General features: G+C 48.3%; 1 protein-coding gene across 1 annotated transcript in view; it reads right to left on the bottom strand.

Moving 5' to 3' along the window:
- ZMAT4 (zinc finger matrin-type 4) overlaps window positions 1-17,652 on the bottom strand; it is a 46,501-nt gene that overhangs the window by 12,203 nt on the left and 16,646 nt on the right. The window contains exons 3-4 of the mRNA XM_021535894.3: window positions 8,630-8,719; window positions 4,108-4,264 (exon numbers count right to left, since the gene is read on the bottom strand). Of these exons, the coding sequence (XP_021391569.1) occupies window positions 4,108-4,264; window positions 8,630-8,719 (247 nt within the window). The remainder of the gene's footprint in view (window positions 1-4,107; window positions 4,265-8,629; window positions 8,720-17,652) is intronic.

Raw genomic sequence — 17,652 nt, forward strand, 5'->3', positions numbered from 1 at the left:
AAATTCTATCTTACATATAACATTACTTACAACCTTATCAATTTCCAGGGGTTTATAACCTTCTATTGTTTTTGATGATGATTGCCAAGGTATCAGAGTTCCAGCAGTGATCACGCTGCCTCTGAAGAGCTGCTCCAGGCAGGGCCAGGCAGGGTCTGGCTGGATTTTGCTCCTAAAAAAAAGTCTTTTCTATGGTTCCAGCAGGAGAGACACAGCCCAGCCCCTCCAAGGTGCATGCAGCAGAACTGCCAGTGTGAGCAAAGAGCAAAGCCAGCGGCCAGCACAGTCATTAGGAAGAAAATCAGGGAATTGCAATATTTCCTGTTCAAACTGGGATTACACAGACTTTGCAAGTGCTTGACTCATGAAAAGCCAGCACAGCTTGCTTCTTGCAAATGAGTTCCTGAACTCCCCAAGGAGCCTCTCTGCAGGAAGAGGTCCACGCCCAGAGCCCAGTGATGCCACACGGACTTGGAACAGCCCTGGTGAGGCCAGGGGGACCCAGCCCTCTGCGGCACCCCAGGACAGGGCTGAGTCCAGGGAGCCAGACTGAGCTGCAGAGAAGTTTGGAGCATCATAAACAACCAGCAATTTCGGCAGCCCAGGAGCTCTGCCACAGACCTGACTTGCAGTTCCACAAGCCCCAGGCTATAAAGTTAAATCTGTCCAATCTTTTGGCCAGCATTCTCCTTGTTTCTATGCATGCTGCTGCCAGAGGGGGACCAGGCAAGCTGAAGCTCACGGAGCTGGTGATGTCCACAGGAGTTACATCTCCTGCTCACTGAGGAAACCTGACAGAAACATCTCTGCTCTCAGGCCCTGGCTGTGCCCCTGAGCCCCTCTCCCTGAGGCTGGTGGCTTGTGCTCCCCCAAATGCCATGCAGGAGAGAGGTGCCAGGGGGACTGGCACTCCTGCTGCAGGGGATGGCACCAGAGCCCCCTGTGCCCACCCCAGCCCTGCTCCCAGCTCACATCCACGCCTGGTTCCCATGGGACCACAGGCTACAGCTCCACAGCAGAGATCTCTGTCTGCATCACACAGGGGCTGCCACAGGCAAAGATTTCCTCTTAGAACTCACAGTACAAAATATTTTCTTTAAAGTCACATTCCTCAGGTCCCACTGACAACCCCCACCAGCCTGGCAATTAATGAAAGCATCCCAACTCTACCAAATTCTCCCAATGAGAAATAGATGAAAGTTGACTTCTCCACAAATGTGAATTTATCATTTTGATATGCACTACATAACTGCTACAGAACAGCAAATGCCATCATTCCCTGAGCAGCGACATGAAAATTAATAATAAACACTCACAAAACGTCAAAAGTTAAAAATGATTCTCCATCTAAAACACAAACATAAAAGCTGAGAGTTTGACTATTTCAAGTATTTCAAAATGCTAAATAGCTCATGACAGTCTGCCTTACGTTCCCTTTCGCTGTGGGAGGGAAGTGAGAAAGTCTTACTTTGCAGCAAGAGGCAAAATACAAAGTTAGAAACACTTTAGCACTCCAGCAATGAACTAATGTTTGACTTCTTTCTCACATCCAAAGCTTTTTATTCCAAGCTGGATTTAAATGGCACCCAACTTCTTCCATGGGCACACTCCAGAAACTCAGCGTGAGGACAAGAAAGTAAGTGAGCCACAACAAGGAGGCACTGGGAAACTAATTTTTTTCTGGAAGAAAGTCTAGAAATCTCGGACTAAGACTGCAACCACTTCTGGACAGATCCTAGCACCCAAACCAAAATGCCCACTCAGTCCCTTTTGATGTGCCAAAGCCAGGGCCATTGCCACTTTCCTGCAGGTCCTTGCACTTGGATTGATGAAGACAACAGCTATTTCCCCCACAATCCTTTGGTTTATAACTCATGGTGATGATGGGATGCAAGCTGACAGAGGATGTTGGAAATGACGAGAGGAATTTGTCTGCAATAGTGCTGACGTGAAGCCTCTGAGGGCTACAGCCTTGTACAGCAGAGCAACAGGAAAGATGACAACTATTTTGCTGTCATGATGAGACACGGTTTTTGTGAGAAACCCAACTGTTGGGCCACTTCTTCTCTTGAAAGCACTGGCAGAGAACGGGACATCTGTGCTCCATCTGGATGGTAACGTAAAGGAGAACACAGATCTCCGTAAGGGCTCTAAGAATAGATGTGATTTTCTTTGGGACTGATGAGACAGAAACCCCAGAATACCAAGCAGCAGAATCTCCTCCCCAGGAGCATCCAGCATGCTCAGGGCTGTGCTTGGTTGGCTCTCGGGACTCATGAGCAGTGGAGTCTCTGAAGCTCTCTCTGAGAAACTTAACGCTCCTTAGTGCCAGTCACAGGGGACTGGGACAAAAATCCAGTGAAAATTGCTGGATGACTGTAGGAAGCTCAGAAAAATGCTGTGTCCAAAGGGTGTATTTCTGAGAACTCCTGGAGAGCAAGGAGGTGTTTATTAATGTATTCCTGAGCTCAGCTTCATCTTCCAGATCAAGTGCCTGTGAGAGCTGATGAGTCCTTGAGTTGCTCCTTCCTAGTGATTAGGATGGCTGAAGAGCCCATTACTCCAGAGCACGTAGCATGGCTCACTTAGACTCCTGAGGCTGATCCAGGTGATTAAAAAGTGAGACAAAAACCACAATGCAAGGCTGCAGCTCTTAGCAAGCCCTGCCTTGGCCAGGCCCTGTGGCTGAAGGGTGAATCCAAACTGTCAGCGTAACACAGGAATCAGTCTTTCACTGCTCCGAGATCCAGCACTCCTGTGAGCACCGGCTCCTCAGGACCTCACGGGGAGTACCAGGGCTTGTGGCAGCTCCTTTGGTGCCAGGGGAGGAGCTCTGGCAGGCTGCACAGGAGGATGGGGCTCAAGCAAGCCCTGCACAAATAAACACCAAGCCTGAGTCCCTGCTGCTCTGGTGCCCTTGCAGCTGTGTGCCAACTGCAGGGAGCAGCCTGAGGAGCCCACAGGAGCGAAGTGTGAATGACCATGACAGCTCAGTGACAGCCTTCCTCCTGGCTGGCCCATGGGTGCTTCCCCAGGCTGCAGTGGCTTTACTTTTGTCTCCACAGGACACACTGGTGGCCCAGCATGGCCAGTTAAACTGAGCAAACCACCACCTAACACAATTCCCCACATTCCCTCAGGTAAAGGGGCCAGCAGCTCCCAAGCCCACCCTGGGCTTTGTCCAAGCAAAGGACAAATCATACTTTCTGTATCAGCATCTACAGCCTGTGAAGTTAAAAAGGCAACAAAACCACACACACAGAGTGACAACTCCCATTATCTAATCACATCTAGGATTTACATGCTAGGCAGGGTCCAGTACACACAACTCCATTTGTATTTTGTGCTGAAGGAAGTGTCATTGGCAGCAATTCTGGGTCACATCTGTCTGCAGGACCTCAGCCTAGGAATTCTTCCTGGAGAAAGGTGAGTGCTCTTTGTTCAAGCATTTTCTGCTTCCACAACCACAGAGGAATTTTTTTCACAGATTATTAGTGGTTTTCAGGGACTTTATGGTTAAGCAAACAATAAGATGGTTAAATTGTCCAATTTCAACATTTGACTTTTTAAATGTGAAAGTTAATAGGCTGCATTACTAGAATCACTGTGGAGGAAAGCACAAAACCCATCTGGGCAAAAATCAAGAGACCATCAATCCAAGGGTTTTTAAAGCCTGGTTTTCCCTCTGTGGTAAAAGCAGATGATGCTCTGTACTGTACAGTAACACCAAATGTTTATTAAAAATATGAGCTGAGCTGATAATTAAACTGCTGATAATTAAAGCCAGGCTTGGCTATCTGCACCCAGTGGAGACATTGTCCTCCACTGAGAAAACACTTTGGAACTGTGGAACCAGAGATAGGGCTCTGGCACCAGGGCCAGTCCCAGCTGATAAACCCCTAATCTACACAAACAAAGCAAACAGTAATGAGCATCAGGAGTTTTTAAAGGTTGTTATGACAGCAGCACAAATGAATAGCTGCTTCTGCCAGCCGCCACCGCTCAGCTTTCCACGTTGTTCCCGTTTTCTGCCTGCACACACCAAGTCAGCCCCCTGGGCAAGCCCCGTGAGCCCGCACCCCTCTGCACCAGCCCCTCTGCTCCTACCTGTGGCCTTCAGTGCTGGCTGTTCCCCTAGCAACAGTTTTAACCTTTTGGCATGGATTTTCCCTTGGTAATGCGATTCTGCCACCACTGCTGAGGTAAAGGACATGTTACATAGTGTGCAGCATTTGTTCTTATCCACTGAGTCACCATCACTGCCCTGGATGGAGACAAAAACATAGACAAAACAAAGAAAAGAGGTGTATAAGTAGAGTCACAGAGAGAGGGGAGAACAGGAGGGAGGAATAACAATCTAGGTTGTTATGCCAAGGGGTTTCCCTTCCTCATGTCTCCCAGCCTTGCTCCTGCCTCGTCCCAGCCGTGTCCAGCTTGGGGACACCTCCAGCTCTCCAGCACTCCACTCTGGTCCGCGCTGGGAGCTCAGCCCGTCCCTGTGGAGCTCCTGGCACACCCCGAGCCTCCCTTCCCTCAGTCTCTACTCCTCCCCTCTGGCTGAGGAAGTCACACAGACCCAGAGCTTTCCCTGCGTCTGACACCACTGCTTCCTCCTGATGCACTTCTTCAAGAGACCCCAAAACATCTGGGGGGACACAACTCGGGAGGACACAACCCACTCTGCAGGTGAGAGAAATAAATGAACTGTCTGAAATCACACAGGTCCCTCCAGCAGGACCCAACATCAGTCTTGGGTGAGCCCAACACAGAGTGGACACCTGACCCACCACTGAAGGTCATTTTTTCCCCCCCAAAAAAAAACAATTTTAGAAAAAAACACCGATTTTTATCACTTTTTTGTTGTTGATAACTGTAAATCAAACCTTAGGGAGGAATCTCAAGAGGTGATTAGTACTGTTCTGAGTGTAATTTGCACTTCTTTTAAATAGCTTTCTCTCAAGGTATTTTATGCCTTCAAAGGGAAATCACTTGAAAGTTAAGAGCAGAGTAGAAAATTTCCAGTATCTATTGATCATCAGTGGCAACATATGAAGAGCCTCCAACAGAGCTCGTTTGAAAAGCTGATACACTTCGGTGTTAATGCACCAGGGTCTCTTCCTCTGCCAGGGCTGCTCTTCAGTGACATTTTTTCCTTTTCAACCTACTTTCTCAGCTAGACTGCAATTAAAAACAAAAAATTAAAACCCCCTCAAAGAGCCCTCCAACACCTCATGCAGAGCTCAGGGTCCCATTTATACTGACCCACAGTTCAGCTTATCTGGGTTCATCAAAAGTCTCTGAGCAAGTACTTCAATGTGTGGGTGGGACTTCAGCCACCAGCAGGAGAGGGGTGTCCCCAAACCCTTGGTGGGCCTGCGAGCCCCTCTGCACATGCATGACAGACCTCTGCTCCTCAGCAGCCACTTTAGTACACCAAGTGCCAGGAACCAGGTATTTGGGCTCTGCTGTTGTTAAGCATTTACCCAGGTCTGATCATCTCTTAGCAGCATCACCTCCCTTCCCTCCTCCACCAGCCAAACTCCTGCCCAGAGCCAGAGGTGTTCCAGGCAGATCCAGCCCTGAAGGGTAATTATGCCTTCTCATTTGTCAGGGGCTGTTTTACCTGAAACCAGAGAGGCTGGGGGAAGCTGATCCGGGTGTCTTTTGTCACCCGCTGAATGACATGCTGACAGGATTGTGCAGCTGTTGCAATCGCACGCTGCTCCCCCAGGATGCTCAGCTGGACCACAGGGCTCTACCTGGAGCAGGTGGCTGCTCCGTGGCGATGTTCTGCACCTGTGTGCACCCACCTATCCCTCCTGCAGCACAGTCCACTCTGGGGCTGAAACAGTGAACAGCACTGACAGGTCTGCTGAGCGTTTATAAATCCACTGCTGCCAAGGAGTATTTCTACATTTCGTTCTGCAGCTTTCTCCAGCTGATCCCACCTCGCAAACCTTCACTCCAATGCAGCACAGACACTGGCTTCATACAAACTGAAGCACAACAGAACACATCACTGGAGTTACAGCATCCATCTCCCAACACTGACACCCCCACTCTTCCCCAACTCCATAGCTCTACTGAGCCAGCCTCGTTTACAGAGCTTCTTTTTGTAATATTAGAAACTTCAGTCTCATATATCCAACAGAATTAACTTCACTTATTTGTCTGCCTGTTAACAGGCTGCATAATCTTCACACAGGTCAGGCACTTGCAGTCCTTTGCTGGATGTTCTGTAAGGAATCCACAGGAAAAGTAAGGATTTTTATTCCACAGATACAAATTTGCTGTCTTCATTTCCCAAGTTTTACTAAGAAGAAAAGATTATACAAACCCTAGAACACAGTGGTATAAACCACAGCATTAACATGCGACAAAGTAACTTTTAAATTTGAATTAATGTTCGGTGCATGAAGGTGCTGCTGTTAAAGAGCTGCTTTCTGTGCTGCTCCATAGGAAATTCAGGTAATTTCTGTTCTGGAGCCTGTCTTTGTCATGGTACCAGCAAAAAGCAAGTACCAGTTCATGAAAGGTCAAGACATGAGGGTTTTCCCCTCCTCCACACCAAATCAAACCAATAATGAAGAGCACAACAATTGAGGTATCCATGGGAAGACTACTTGTGTAGTCTTCGCCTCACAGAAAGGTCAGGAAGCAAATGCTGTTTCCAATCCCATTGCACTGAGTGTCCACAGCTGCAGCCACCTCTCCTCCTGCTGCCACCTGGCAGAAGGACAAGGTGTTAGTTCTGTGGTCAGCAGAACACAAACCCAGTGGCAATCAGCCATGTAACAGTTTTGATGAAAAAAAGGGCTAATATTCCCTTTTTAGCTGCAGCTCCTTCTACACAAATTTAATTGGTTTTTGCTGATTGTTTCTAATGCTCATTAAAGTTGTTGTGCAATGGCCTGAGTGACACTGCTAGGATTGGGCACTACACTGCATGTGCACATGGTAGGGATGCCATTGTGCAGCATTAGAGATGTCCTGAATAGTTCTGTTCTCTCTAAATGCAAAGGCTCGTATGATATCTGATCAGCAACAGGCCTACTCTGAGCTATAAATGTTGGCAGATTTTCCCTGCTATATTTTTACAACACAAATAATTTTAGCATTTAGGTCTGGCCTAGCCTAGCATTCACCTAGAACATGAGGACACGTTAATCCACCCCCGCTAGGGCTGCCCTTGGCAAAAGCATCAGCAAACACAGAATTACATTCCTTCTCCACACTGCCTTTCACAAAAGCAGTGGGAAATAATTCAACTTGGACTTATTTTATATCTGATTGTTTCTCTGTCCTCTACATCCCATCTGAGGTGCCCATGGAGTATGTGGCTCCTTGTTAGATGTAATCAAACCCCTTAGAGGACCCTGCTCCCCATCTGTAGGCACCTGCCCATTGCACTACCACTCTGTCATTAATAACTCAATAAAATCACTGCAAGGTCCTGCTGTGGAGGGGCAGATTGCATCTGCAATTGGCTTGTGTGCAACAGGAAAGTTCACTAGTGTTTCAATTACTACATAAATGAGCTTTCAGATTCCTTGGGCAAAACTTGTGTGCTTCTCCCTTTAATTACAAGATACCACACTAAATATCAATAGCACTCAGCCCCAGTCACGCTGAATTGGTTTGGATGCTGCATGCTGGGAACCTCTCATGTACCCTAGAACATGGGAAGGAGCCAAATGAATAATTCCCCATGAAGCCATCTCTTAAAAATTCAGCCTCCTTCTATCTATTGCCTGACAAATGGCTGTGAGCTGGTCCAATTCCTCACCTTCATTTGTTTATTAGAACACAGCTGAGGAAGCCAATGGCCAATCTTTAAACCGGAAGACTGAGAGCAAACATGAGTGAGGAGCCTTTGGATAAAGCACATCAACTCCCAGAACGAGGAGTCCCCAGAGCCCTGGGGAGGTGAAACTGCTCTTACTCCCCCAGGAGTTTTCAGCCGTGACACTGCAGTGGCACCACTGGCATGCCCTGATCTCCTGCTAGAAGGAGGGCAGGGCACTGCACGGCAGGTGTACTTACAGCTGTACCCACAGCAGCTCTGTACCTGGTACCCGGTGTACACACACAGCTCCACACCCACTGCCACCCCACACTGCTCCCAGACACTGTCCAGGTGTGAGTCCTCCCATCTGCCCAGGGACCCTCACCCTTGACAGTGGTGTCACGTGCTGGAAGTTGGGTGAAGGGGTTTGGAAGTGACCCCAGTGCTGCTCCACTGCCAGCAGCACCCCAGAGTGGCCGTCACCCCGTGCCTGGAGGCACGAGCCTCCCGCAGGCATTGCCCCTATCACCTGCCCCAGCTGCTCACCACCAGACTCAGCCTGGGTTGGAGCAAGCCCTGAGTATTTGCTATCAGCATATTTTTTCCTATGAAAGAACATTCAAATAACTAAAAGTGCAATTACTGTTGCTGATGCACATAATAATTCTTGTGTAGTTTATTGAAAATTATTTCCAGTTACTTTGCATTTCAGCTAATCTAAATGTTACCTCTGGGCACCTGATCATCTGTGGTTGTAAGGGAGAGAAGGCTGTAGCCCAGAGTCAACGATGCAAATAGTTCAGTCAAAGCAGCTGAATAAACAAAGACTGGGGTTATACCCACATTTTCTGAGCGGAGCTTTTTGGCCGGGCAGCCTCCATCGATGGGGTGAAGCATGTAGTAGAGGCGGACTTTGCTGGCATGCTTCCGACTCTGGAATGCAAAAAGAAAAGAAGAACTGAAGTTACAAGGAGCAAGAGACCATGTTGCTGTGCTCACTACACCAACCCATAGTCAGATTTCACATCCCCTTGATGCACATATCCACCACTGGAGGAGAAAAGGGGGAGGGACCCAGGTGAGGAGCATTTGCACTTCTCAGAGCTTTCACAGAGCTCTGCACCCAGCTGAAATGAGCTGTGGGATGAAACCTGCCATTAGCAGAAGAAATGGTCCACCCTGGCCCCCCTCCAAGTCCTGCTGCCTGCAGGCCCTCCAAGACACAGCAGGGACCAGACAGTGGGGGAAGGACAGAATTTGTTGCTAGACCATTTCCATGGGGGCCAGATTGAAAGGTGGGGGTTACTGAGCTTCTGCCAAAGGCACAACAGTATCCTGATGTGTCAGAGGCACACACACAGACCAAATCCACAGCTCCTATGCTTCTAGAATGATAAAATATTACAGGGGCAAAAGATCTCTCGTGAGGGAGACATGAGCAGGTTTCACACTGCCTTTGGCCACAGCTGGAGCTCACGGGCAGGGGAGGGTCAGAAGAGACAGGAGATCCCCTGGTGACCCCAGCAGCAGAAGCCAAAGCAAATTCTTGGGACTGGCAAGACTTAAAGGAAGATTTTAAAGCCTCTACAGCAGAAGCACAGACATAAACCTTCAAAATCCTGACTTACATCAGGTCTTGTCTTCCACCAGATGCAGGGGGGAAAATCCTGCAGCCACAAAATAACTGCACCCAGCATATGGGTAGCAGACACATGGGGAGCTGTTACCATGCAAATGTTTCTTTTGAATCGCCCTTTCCAACTGCCCCAGAGAGCAACAGCACCATAATGTTATAATTTCAGATCACAGAGCTGCAATTTAAAAATATTAAATTACCATTAGCATGTTCTGGAACATTCTTTTTCCCGTGGTATAAACTTGGAGCTAAATTTGCAGGGAACTATATTTATATTCACATGCAGAAATGTGACTATGCAATAATTTTTTCCACAGAGCAAATCAGTCAAGATAAATAAAGTCAAATATCTGTCCCCAGCTTGTCTTCCTGCTGCATTTAGCCAATACGACCTTCCATGGTCAGAGTGAAGTGCAGGAAACCCCAAAGCTCCAGCTATCAGATGAGCAACCCAGACAGAGACTGCGCAATTAGAAAATGACAAATAGATGCTTGAAATGCACAGGACAGAGGTGCAACACCACTTCTGGTGCTTGGCTGCAGTCCCAACTTCCTGCCTGGAGTGCTGCTTAGCAGGTGCCTTGTACCACACAGGGCCAGTCAAACACACTGTAAAGGCAATGTGGCCAGAGTTTTTCAGTTGGATTTCTTGCCTGAGCATTGCCACCCTGCAGAGCAGCCAGCCTCCCTCGAGTCATCCTCCCCACAGTCACGAGGCTCTTCCCTCGGTTGACTTCACCCAGCACGTCACCATGCCCACGCGCACACAGCCACAGCCGGCTCAGTTTAGAGGGCAAAAAATTTGGGAGGGGTTGCTGGGTGTGTGTAAGATGCAAAGATGTTAGGAGGAATAATGTTTAAGATTCTGCTCCATGGCACTCAGCTGGACCAGAAATGGTACCCAGACATCAGCGTTAAAAGGCAGCATAGCTTCAGTCTTCTGTAAAACACCTCTCACCTTTCTTGGCACATTTGTTTGGATTTGCGAGAGTCAAGGTAAAGAAATTACTTATGTTTAGCATAATTTAAAACTACACAGCTCCTTATGCAACCTTATTATCTTATGATCATAAAAGTGGAGTTTAAAATCATCCCTGGCTTCCGCCTGTATGTGTTGAGCATCTCCTTCCCTCTGCAGAGCAGAGGAAGCACAGCCCATTTGTCATCCATTTTATCTCTGGCATTTTCTACATTTACATGTGTATTTATCATCCCAACTCCCCAGCAGGGGCACGGCAGGAGCACAGTGATTATTCTGAGTGTGCTGCTCGCAAACAGCACTGTGGGTTATCCTCTCCCTGCTGAAAACCTGCAGCTTCAAGGCACAAGGAGGGCAAGTGCCAGACACATGGGGGGGGCAAAGGAAAAACCACAAACAGGAGCCAGAAAACTGGGATAAACTGGGATTAGGGCACCTCCAGCTCCCATTTTGACCCATCTCACCACATGTCAAGCTTTAGGAAAGACAAAACCTTGCCACATCTGTAAATCCATAGTGCGGAATGAGCACGTTGCCTTGTGGAGCCAACAGCCACCACAACCTCATTTTGGGTGCAATAAGGGTGTTTCTGTGCCCGTGAATACTTCTTTTACAGCTGTACAAAGTGGTATGCCAAAGGCATTTTCATTTCCCTGTCTCTGGTGGGAACAGCACCTTTTAGAGGCACTAAGTCTGGTTTAATACTGCAGGCTTGAAAACCAGCCCTGACTATGCAGGGAGGTCAGAATCTGTTTTCACACAGCTGCTGCAGAGCTCTGCATTGCAAACTCATTTGCTATTGTAAGGCTCATCAATAAAAGTAAATAAATGGATTATTTCTATCTCTATCAAATCTACCCTAGCACAGAAGATCGTGGCAGAGGCAGCAAAGTTCTGGCAATTCAACCCTAAAACATAAAAGGGCAGAGCAGAGCTAAATTGTACTATGAAATGCAATTTGATTTTGCATAAATTGGGTTTTGCAGCACACTGCGCGTGGAGCAGGCAGCGAGGTCCCTGCAGGAGCAGAGGCAGCTGGTGGGACCCGGGAGCTGCGGCCAGTTTGGGACGCGCAGCCCCGTTCTGCCTGTCTGCTGGAGGGGCTTCTCATCCTTTCTCTGTGGATGGACCAGAGGCTCTGGAGGACTGACCCAGCTCCCTTCACATGCCAGAAGCTGCCAGCTGAGGCATTACAGCCCGGGGGTCGCCAGGCTACACAGACACACACAGCTCTTCCCTTCTGCCTTTGCCCAGGGGTCTGGGAAAGGAGTCCCCCCACCAGCTGCAAGAGCTCAGCACCCCACCACAGCCCTGGAACTGCTCCCAGCTTACACCACGATTCAAGCTGATCCAGCAGTCTAAAACACTTCACTTGGGAGGGCACTCTTCCTGTCTCCTGTCATCAGGTTCAATCAACTATCTCTGCAGCTTCCCTCAGGCTGTGATAGCATATAATCTCATTTCCGTATTCCCCATATACCCCTTCATCAATCCTTGCTCTCTGCAGTGCTGGCAGCTTTATGGTTTTGGGCAGTTTAGCTCTCCTCTCCTGCTCCTCCTTCTCTGTGACTTCTTCTCCAGCCAAAGGCCAGGGACCCCCACATCAGGGAGAGCATGGCTGCACTGAGCACTAGCAGAGACACAGTGCGAGATGAAGGAAGGAACCATGGCAGCCCAGATGGCTGCAGCTTCTCTTAGTTTGTATTAAATTATTTTTCAGAAGCCCACTGGTTGGCTTTTAATCCTTTTAGTGTACACTGTGTTGATGTTTTTGTGTGCTGGCAGTTTCTTAATTAAATTGCCACACAACACGCAGTCACATGATTATACCAATTTTATTATCTGTATTGGCCCTACTTGTAATCTCATCAAAAGAGAGAAAGTTATTTTGGCTGGCCCAGCTGTCCAAATCATGCACAGACACCCAGTGCCATGGTCCTGCAGCCCCTTTCCCGAGCATGCTGTGCCCCCCAGTACTGCTGAGCCTGGCCCTGTGCTTGCTTCCTCCTGGAAACTTCCTCCTCTTTCCCACGCCACAGGGTCAGCAGTGACAGTGCACACAGCATGTGGCCAGCACACTCCAAGCACTCACTTGTGAATTACTGAACCTGCTGACCTAAACTACATCATTCTGGAATTTGTAATCACTGCCTAACAACCTTCCAAATTTCTACTGGAATGGAACCAATCTATTTCTTCCTCTATGATATAACAACATCCTCTGCGTTTTTTAAATAGACAGGAGAAGTATTTTCAGCAAATGCCTTCCCTTTTCTGCCTCTACTACCCACACAACAAACATTGTCAAGATCCCTGTGGCTCGCTGCAGAGCTGAACTCCCCAGCTGTTATTCCAGACGCTGCTGGATGCCAATGTCCTTTTTCTCCCTTTGTAATTTTTGAAAAGCCTCATTTATAATTTATGGTCATTTCTATCAACTTTCCCTTTTTCCTCCATGAGTTAATTTTTTAAAAAGTGTCTACTCATGCTTTTGCCTTTCTGGGCACACAGAAATGTGTCTGCAATTCCTGAGTACTAAGCTGAATCTGCACCCCCATCAAACTGGCTGCTCCAAAGCAAAGGGAGGCACATTACTTGTTTGGACGTTGATTTGTTTACACATTAAGGCAACTACTGAGGATCTATTCGGCCAAACAACCACTAGCTCCACTTCCTTATATCTGCTTATTCCTTGTATCATTCCTCCTGGATGGCCAGGATGACTCCAAGTGGGGATCCTGAGCACGAATTTTCTGTCTCAGGAATCACCATTTCAGCTGTGATCTTTAGCTTTACTGCTTCCTATAATGGTTTTGACAGTAGTCAAAATATCTCTTGTCCAACACACTGCAGAGGAAATAACTCTCCTTAGAGGCTGTTGTCAGAGCAGCATGGCAGGAGCAGCTGGCTCACATGGTGCTGCCACCCACAGACCTGTCCCCCAGACCCGGGGCCACCACGGGCACCTGCTCCTCCCTAAACCCATTGGTGGTCCTTCCTCACATCGCCCTCTCACATTCCTTCTGCAGTGGATCTTACATCTACACTAATGCAACCACGCATTTACTTCTCCATTGGTATTATGGGATTTTTCCAGGCAATGTACCTCCCTGAGCAACCTGATTGAGCTGAAGATGTCCCTGCTCTCGGCAGAGGCTGGACTAGACCTTTAAAGGTCCCTTCCAACCCAACCCATTCGAGTGTTCTGTAAACGTGCCAAGGGAAAGGGGATGCAGGGACAGAGTGAGCAGGCTGGGAACTTCTGAAATGTGCTCCACACAGCAAGCTAAATTCTTGCTGCTTACCTGCAGCTCCAGTCTCTCACCTCAGGCCACACTCCTCTTGGGGGTTGATGCTCGAGGTGTGGGTGGACTTCACCGCCGGCACAGCCCCCCATCCCAGCACCAGAAGAGTTAACATCAAGTCTGCTGTGCACACAAGCTGCCCAGCACCAGCCCCACAGCAGCAGCAGCACTGCTGCTCCCGTTCCATCCCCACCGTGCAGAACAAATCCCCGCAGCAGCAGCGGCGGCAGCGCGTCAGTGCCAGTCACTCCTGAGCGCCCGACAGCCCCGAGCGCACGGGGGCGGCTCTGTCACAACACACCACGAGAGCTGTAGACTGCTTCCAAACACCCAGAGCCCCAATCCAAACACGGCTTGGGAGCTTAAATACTGAAGACAGGCAGGAGTGAATACCTGGAACAAAGAGGTGCCTTCCTGTGCAGCAGGATCAGCAAAGAAGGGCACGAGCTGCAGGAGCTTGTCTCGCAGGGACACTAGCCAGGGTGAGCCAGTGCAACCTTTCTTTGCTTTCATTCCTCTTGCTTTAATGTGACAAACTTTATGCCTCTCCTCTACTGCTAACCCTGGGGTCCCATTTTCCCAGTGTGTTTTACTGCTGCTCTGAAGGACCTTTTAACTTCAGCTATTTTTAGACAGCAACAGGCCTCTGTGCAGAGGTAGCTGGGAAGGGAGCTGTGCACAGGGCTTCATCTGCTCTGCTGTTGCTGCTGTTTAGCAATAGATTTTGACATTGGAAGTGCATTAAAAATAATGCTCAGCCATTAATGTTGACAACAGAGCAGTAACATAGAGCCTTGTAAAGTCCCATTCCATCTCCACTAGCTCCCAGAGCCCACAGTGATGCAGCAGCTGCTGCTGCCCCTGTGTGCACAGAGGAAGCATGAGCCTTGTGCCCTAAAACCCTGGCACCCACCTATCTCCCTCATATACAATGCGTGGCCACTTTTTCCTCAACATATTTTAACCAGGGCTGTTACCACAACACAAGATGCCAAGGAATATCTGCAGCTTGTATGTGCACACAAAAAAGAACAGAGCAGCACCTTTGTCATCTCTGCAACACAAATATGCCCTCTTTAGCTTTTTCTCCTCAAGCCAAGGTCCTCCTGTCCAACACCAGCACAATCTGCAGGATGACAGTAATGTTTGATCAGCCATCAAAACCTGTGATCACCACAGCAGAGCACATTCCAGCAGTGGTGGGGAAGGACATGGCAACAAGGGGTAGGATGTCCCCTCCTCCTTCATCCTCTGAAGGATTTACACGTTTACATGTCACTGCCACCAAAGCAAGACAACATGGCAGGTGAGCAGCAACAGTGGCAGAACATACAACAGAGATCATGGCCAGCAAATGTCACATTCCCTTCCATAATCACTGACATCAGCAGAACCTGACACGCAACAGCCCTGTTCAGCCTTTATCTTCAGCTAAAGCACATCCTTTCCACTCCTCCATGTTTGCAGCATCTCACACAGGGAGCTGAGAGTAGAAACATAACATTCAAGCTCCTTGCTTTCTAGCATAGCATTAAATAGAGTATGTGCTCTTGCAGCACATTAATATTTCAGACACAGGACTGCCCTTCTGAGCACACACGTCTTGATCCTTAAGGCACTAATGTGCCAATAGTAAACACTGTTTATTATTCCTTCAGACAAGCCATTGCTTCATGCTGTTTCCAGCCAAGGACAGCCCAACTGGAAGCAGATTAACCCAGCAGCACTCTAGCCCGTGCAGACAAGGAGCATTGATGAGGCTGTCGATATCGCTCGCCCGCTTCGCTCTGGAGACAGAGTGAGAAATTCCACAGTGCTCAGCTCGGAGAGGAGCCAAAGGGCATGCCACTTGATTTGTTCTCCCTGGTTTCTTCTGCATTTGAATTTTAATACACTTTGCCTCTGCCCTCCCCTGCTGCTCCACCACAAGCATTCAAGCAGCATTCCCTCATCCCATAAGGTGAGCCAACACTTGCACAGGGCCCTCCTGGGCTGCTCTTCCTCCAGACCTGGCATCTTCCTCCATTTTAAATGGAAAAACAAAGCACTCTCGGAACACCTGAAGCAATAAAGATTATGGAGAAAATGGAGAAGAGCATTACAGCAGCTTGAGAAGCAAATGTGGTGATGAATGTGCAGCTCAGGGTGAAATCTGAGAGCAACTTTGTATATGATGTAATTTTCCTGCAGGATTTTCAAGGAGAAACATGAAAATAAATAGTAACATCTTCCTCATTGCTGTGAACATTTCTACACAGAGATGAGGACTAAGAAACCTTAGCTTTGTTTTAGCTTTTTAATTTACAGAGCAGCTCACCAAAGTGATTAATACAACCTCTCTCAAAGACAAAGCTGGAAGGAAGTGTTAAATTACAGGTAATCCAGAGGGAGCCCAGCACCAAAGAGGCTTCTGCTCCAGAAGGAGGAAAGATGCAGAGATACAGAAAAGAAAAAACTAATTTCTGCGGCACAGACTTTCAATGGCATTGCAGCAAGCGCAGCACATTGTCGCCCCTTGGACCACAGTGGAACATGAGGTGTGAAATACCCTCAGGTGTGAAATACCCTCCCAGAACTTGCCATCACCTGCAGCACATGGATTCTTCACCCAACAGCCTTGTTCCATTGTGTCCCTCCCAGGGAGGAAAGGGAGCCAGGGTAGCTCAGGGATACTTGGCACAGCACAGCAGCACAGTGAGTGCCACCCAGGGATTGTCTCAGGCATCCGTACTTCGCTGCTTTATTCTAGAAACAGAAATGGGAATGGAGTTTTCTGATACTTCAGGAGACAAATTAAGACAGTAATTTGCTTTAAGAATTAAAATGTGCAAATGCACACTCTTTCAGGCATCCACAGCAGGCAGTAAGATTTGCCTCCTCTCCCGCTCACGGCTGCGCAGAAGCTGCCCAGCATCAGCCCCGGAGCCGCTCGGCACCGCAGCATGCACCGGGCTCGTTAAAGCTTCTCCTCATTTGGGAACGTCACTGAATCAATATCCCCAGACTCAGCTCTGTCCTGGGGTGAACCCTCGACAGGAGGGCCAGACCTGACACTTTCACCAGGATGGAAAGGAGACTCAGAGTGCATCAGACACAGCCAGAAATACAGTTGCATGAAGCACATGTAATAAAGGCACTATTTGCTGTATGTGCTGGAAGCACAAAGTGCTGTAAACACTCTGATCCTTCTGTCATTTTTCCACTACACTTGCCCTTGGAAATAATATCACTTAATACTGCATGACTGATATAAAATAATTTTTTATTCCTGGCAAGGTAGCACAGAAGAAAAGTTATTGGTTGGTGATTTGGAGAAGGAGATGAGACAGTGATTGGAACTGACTATTCCTGTTTGGCAAGATAAAAACGTCCCCCTTTCATAGGCTGCTTCCCTTTATTTTCTTACAGAGAAATGTCTTATTTTGCACACACAGAGAGGCAAGATTCCAGTCGCTGGCACAAGGGCTGCAGAGCTCCCTTGACTGCGCTAGTAAGGCAGTGGATCAATTCCCTTTCTCTCCAGGCTCGCTCAGGAAGAATAAGGGCGCTGCTGAACAAAACAAACCCAGACAGAGCCCTGGCACCCAGCATCCCTGGCTGCACCACCACCAAGGGTCCTCAGCATCCAAGAGTAGCCGGGGTGGCCACCCCCAGGGCTCCTGGAAATGGATTTGCAGAAAATTCAGTCTTCTGAAGTTGATATTTTCCCTATGAAAATAATCTGGTTTTAACTATACAGCACTTTCTAAAAGTAAGAAGAAAAAAATGAAAGGTGTGAAAATTGTGACCTGCTACTTTATAATTAGTAAAACAGTGAATTTTACACTCCTGCTATTAATTAATGGCCTGCAGCAAGGGCTGGCAGTCTCAGGCAGGATGGAATCCCCAGTTTCACCTCCCCAGAAAACCTCAGGGCAGGTTTTCAGCCTCTCACATGCCTGTGGGC

This window comes from Lonchura striata, chromosome 32, assembly GCF_046129695.1.
Source record: "Lonchura striata isolate bLonStr1 chromosome 32, bLonStr1.mat, whole genome shotgun sequence".
Taxonomy (NCBI): Eukaryota; Metazoa; Chordata; class Aves; order Passeriformes; family Estrildidae; genus Lonchura; species Lonchura striata.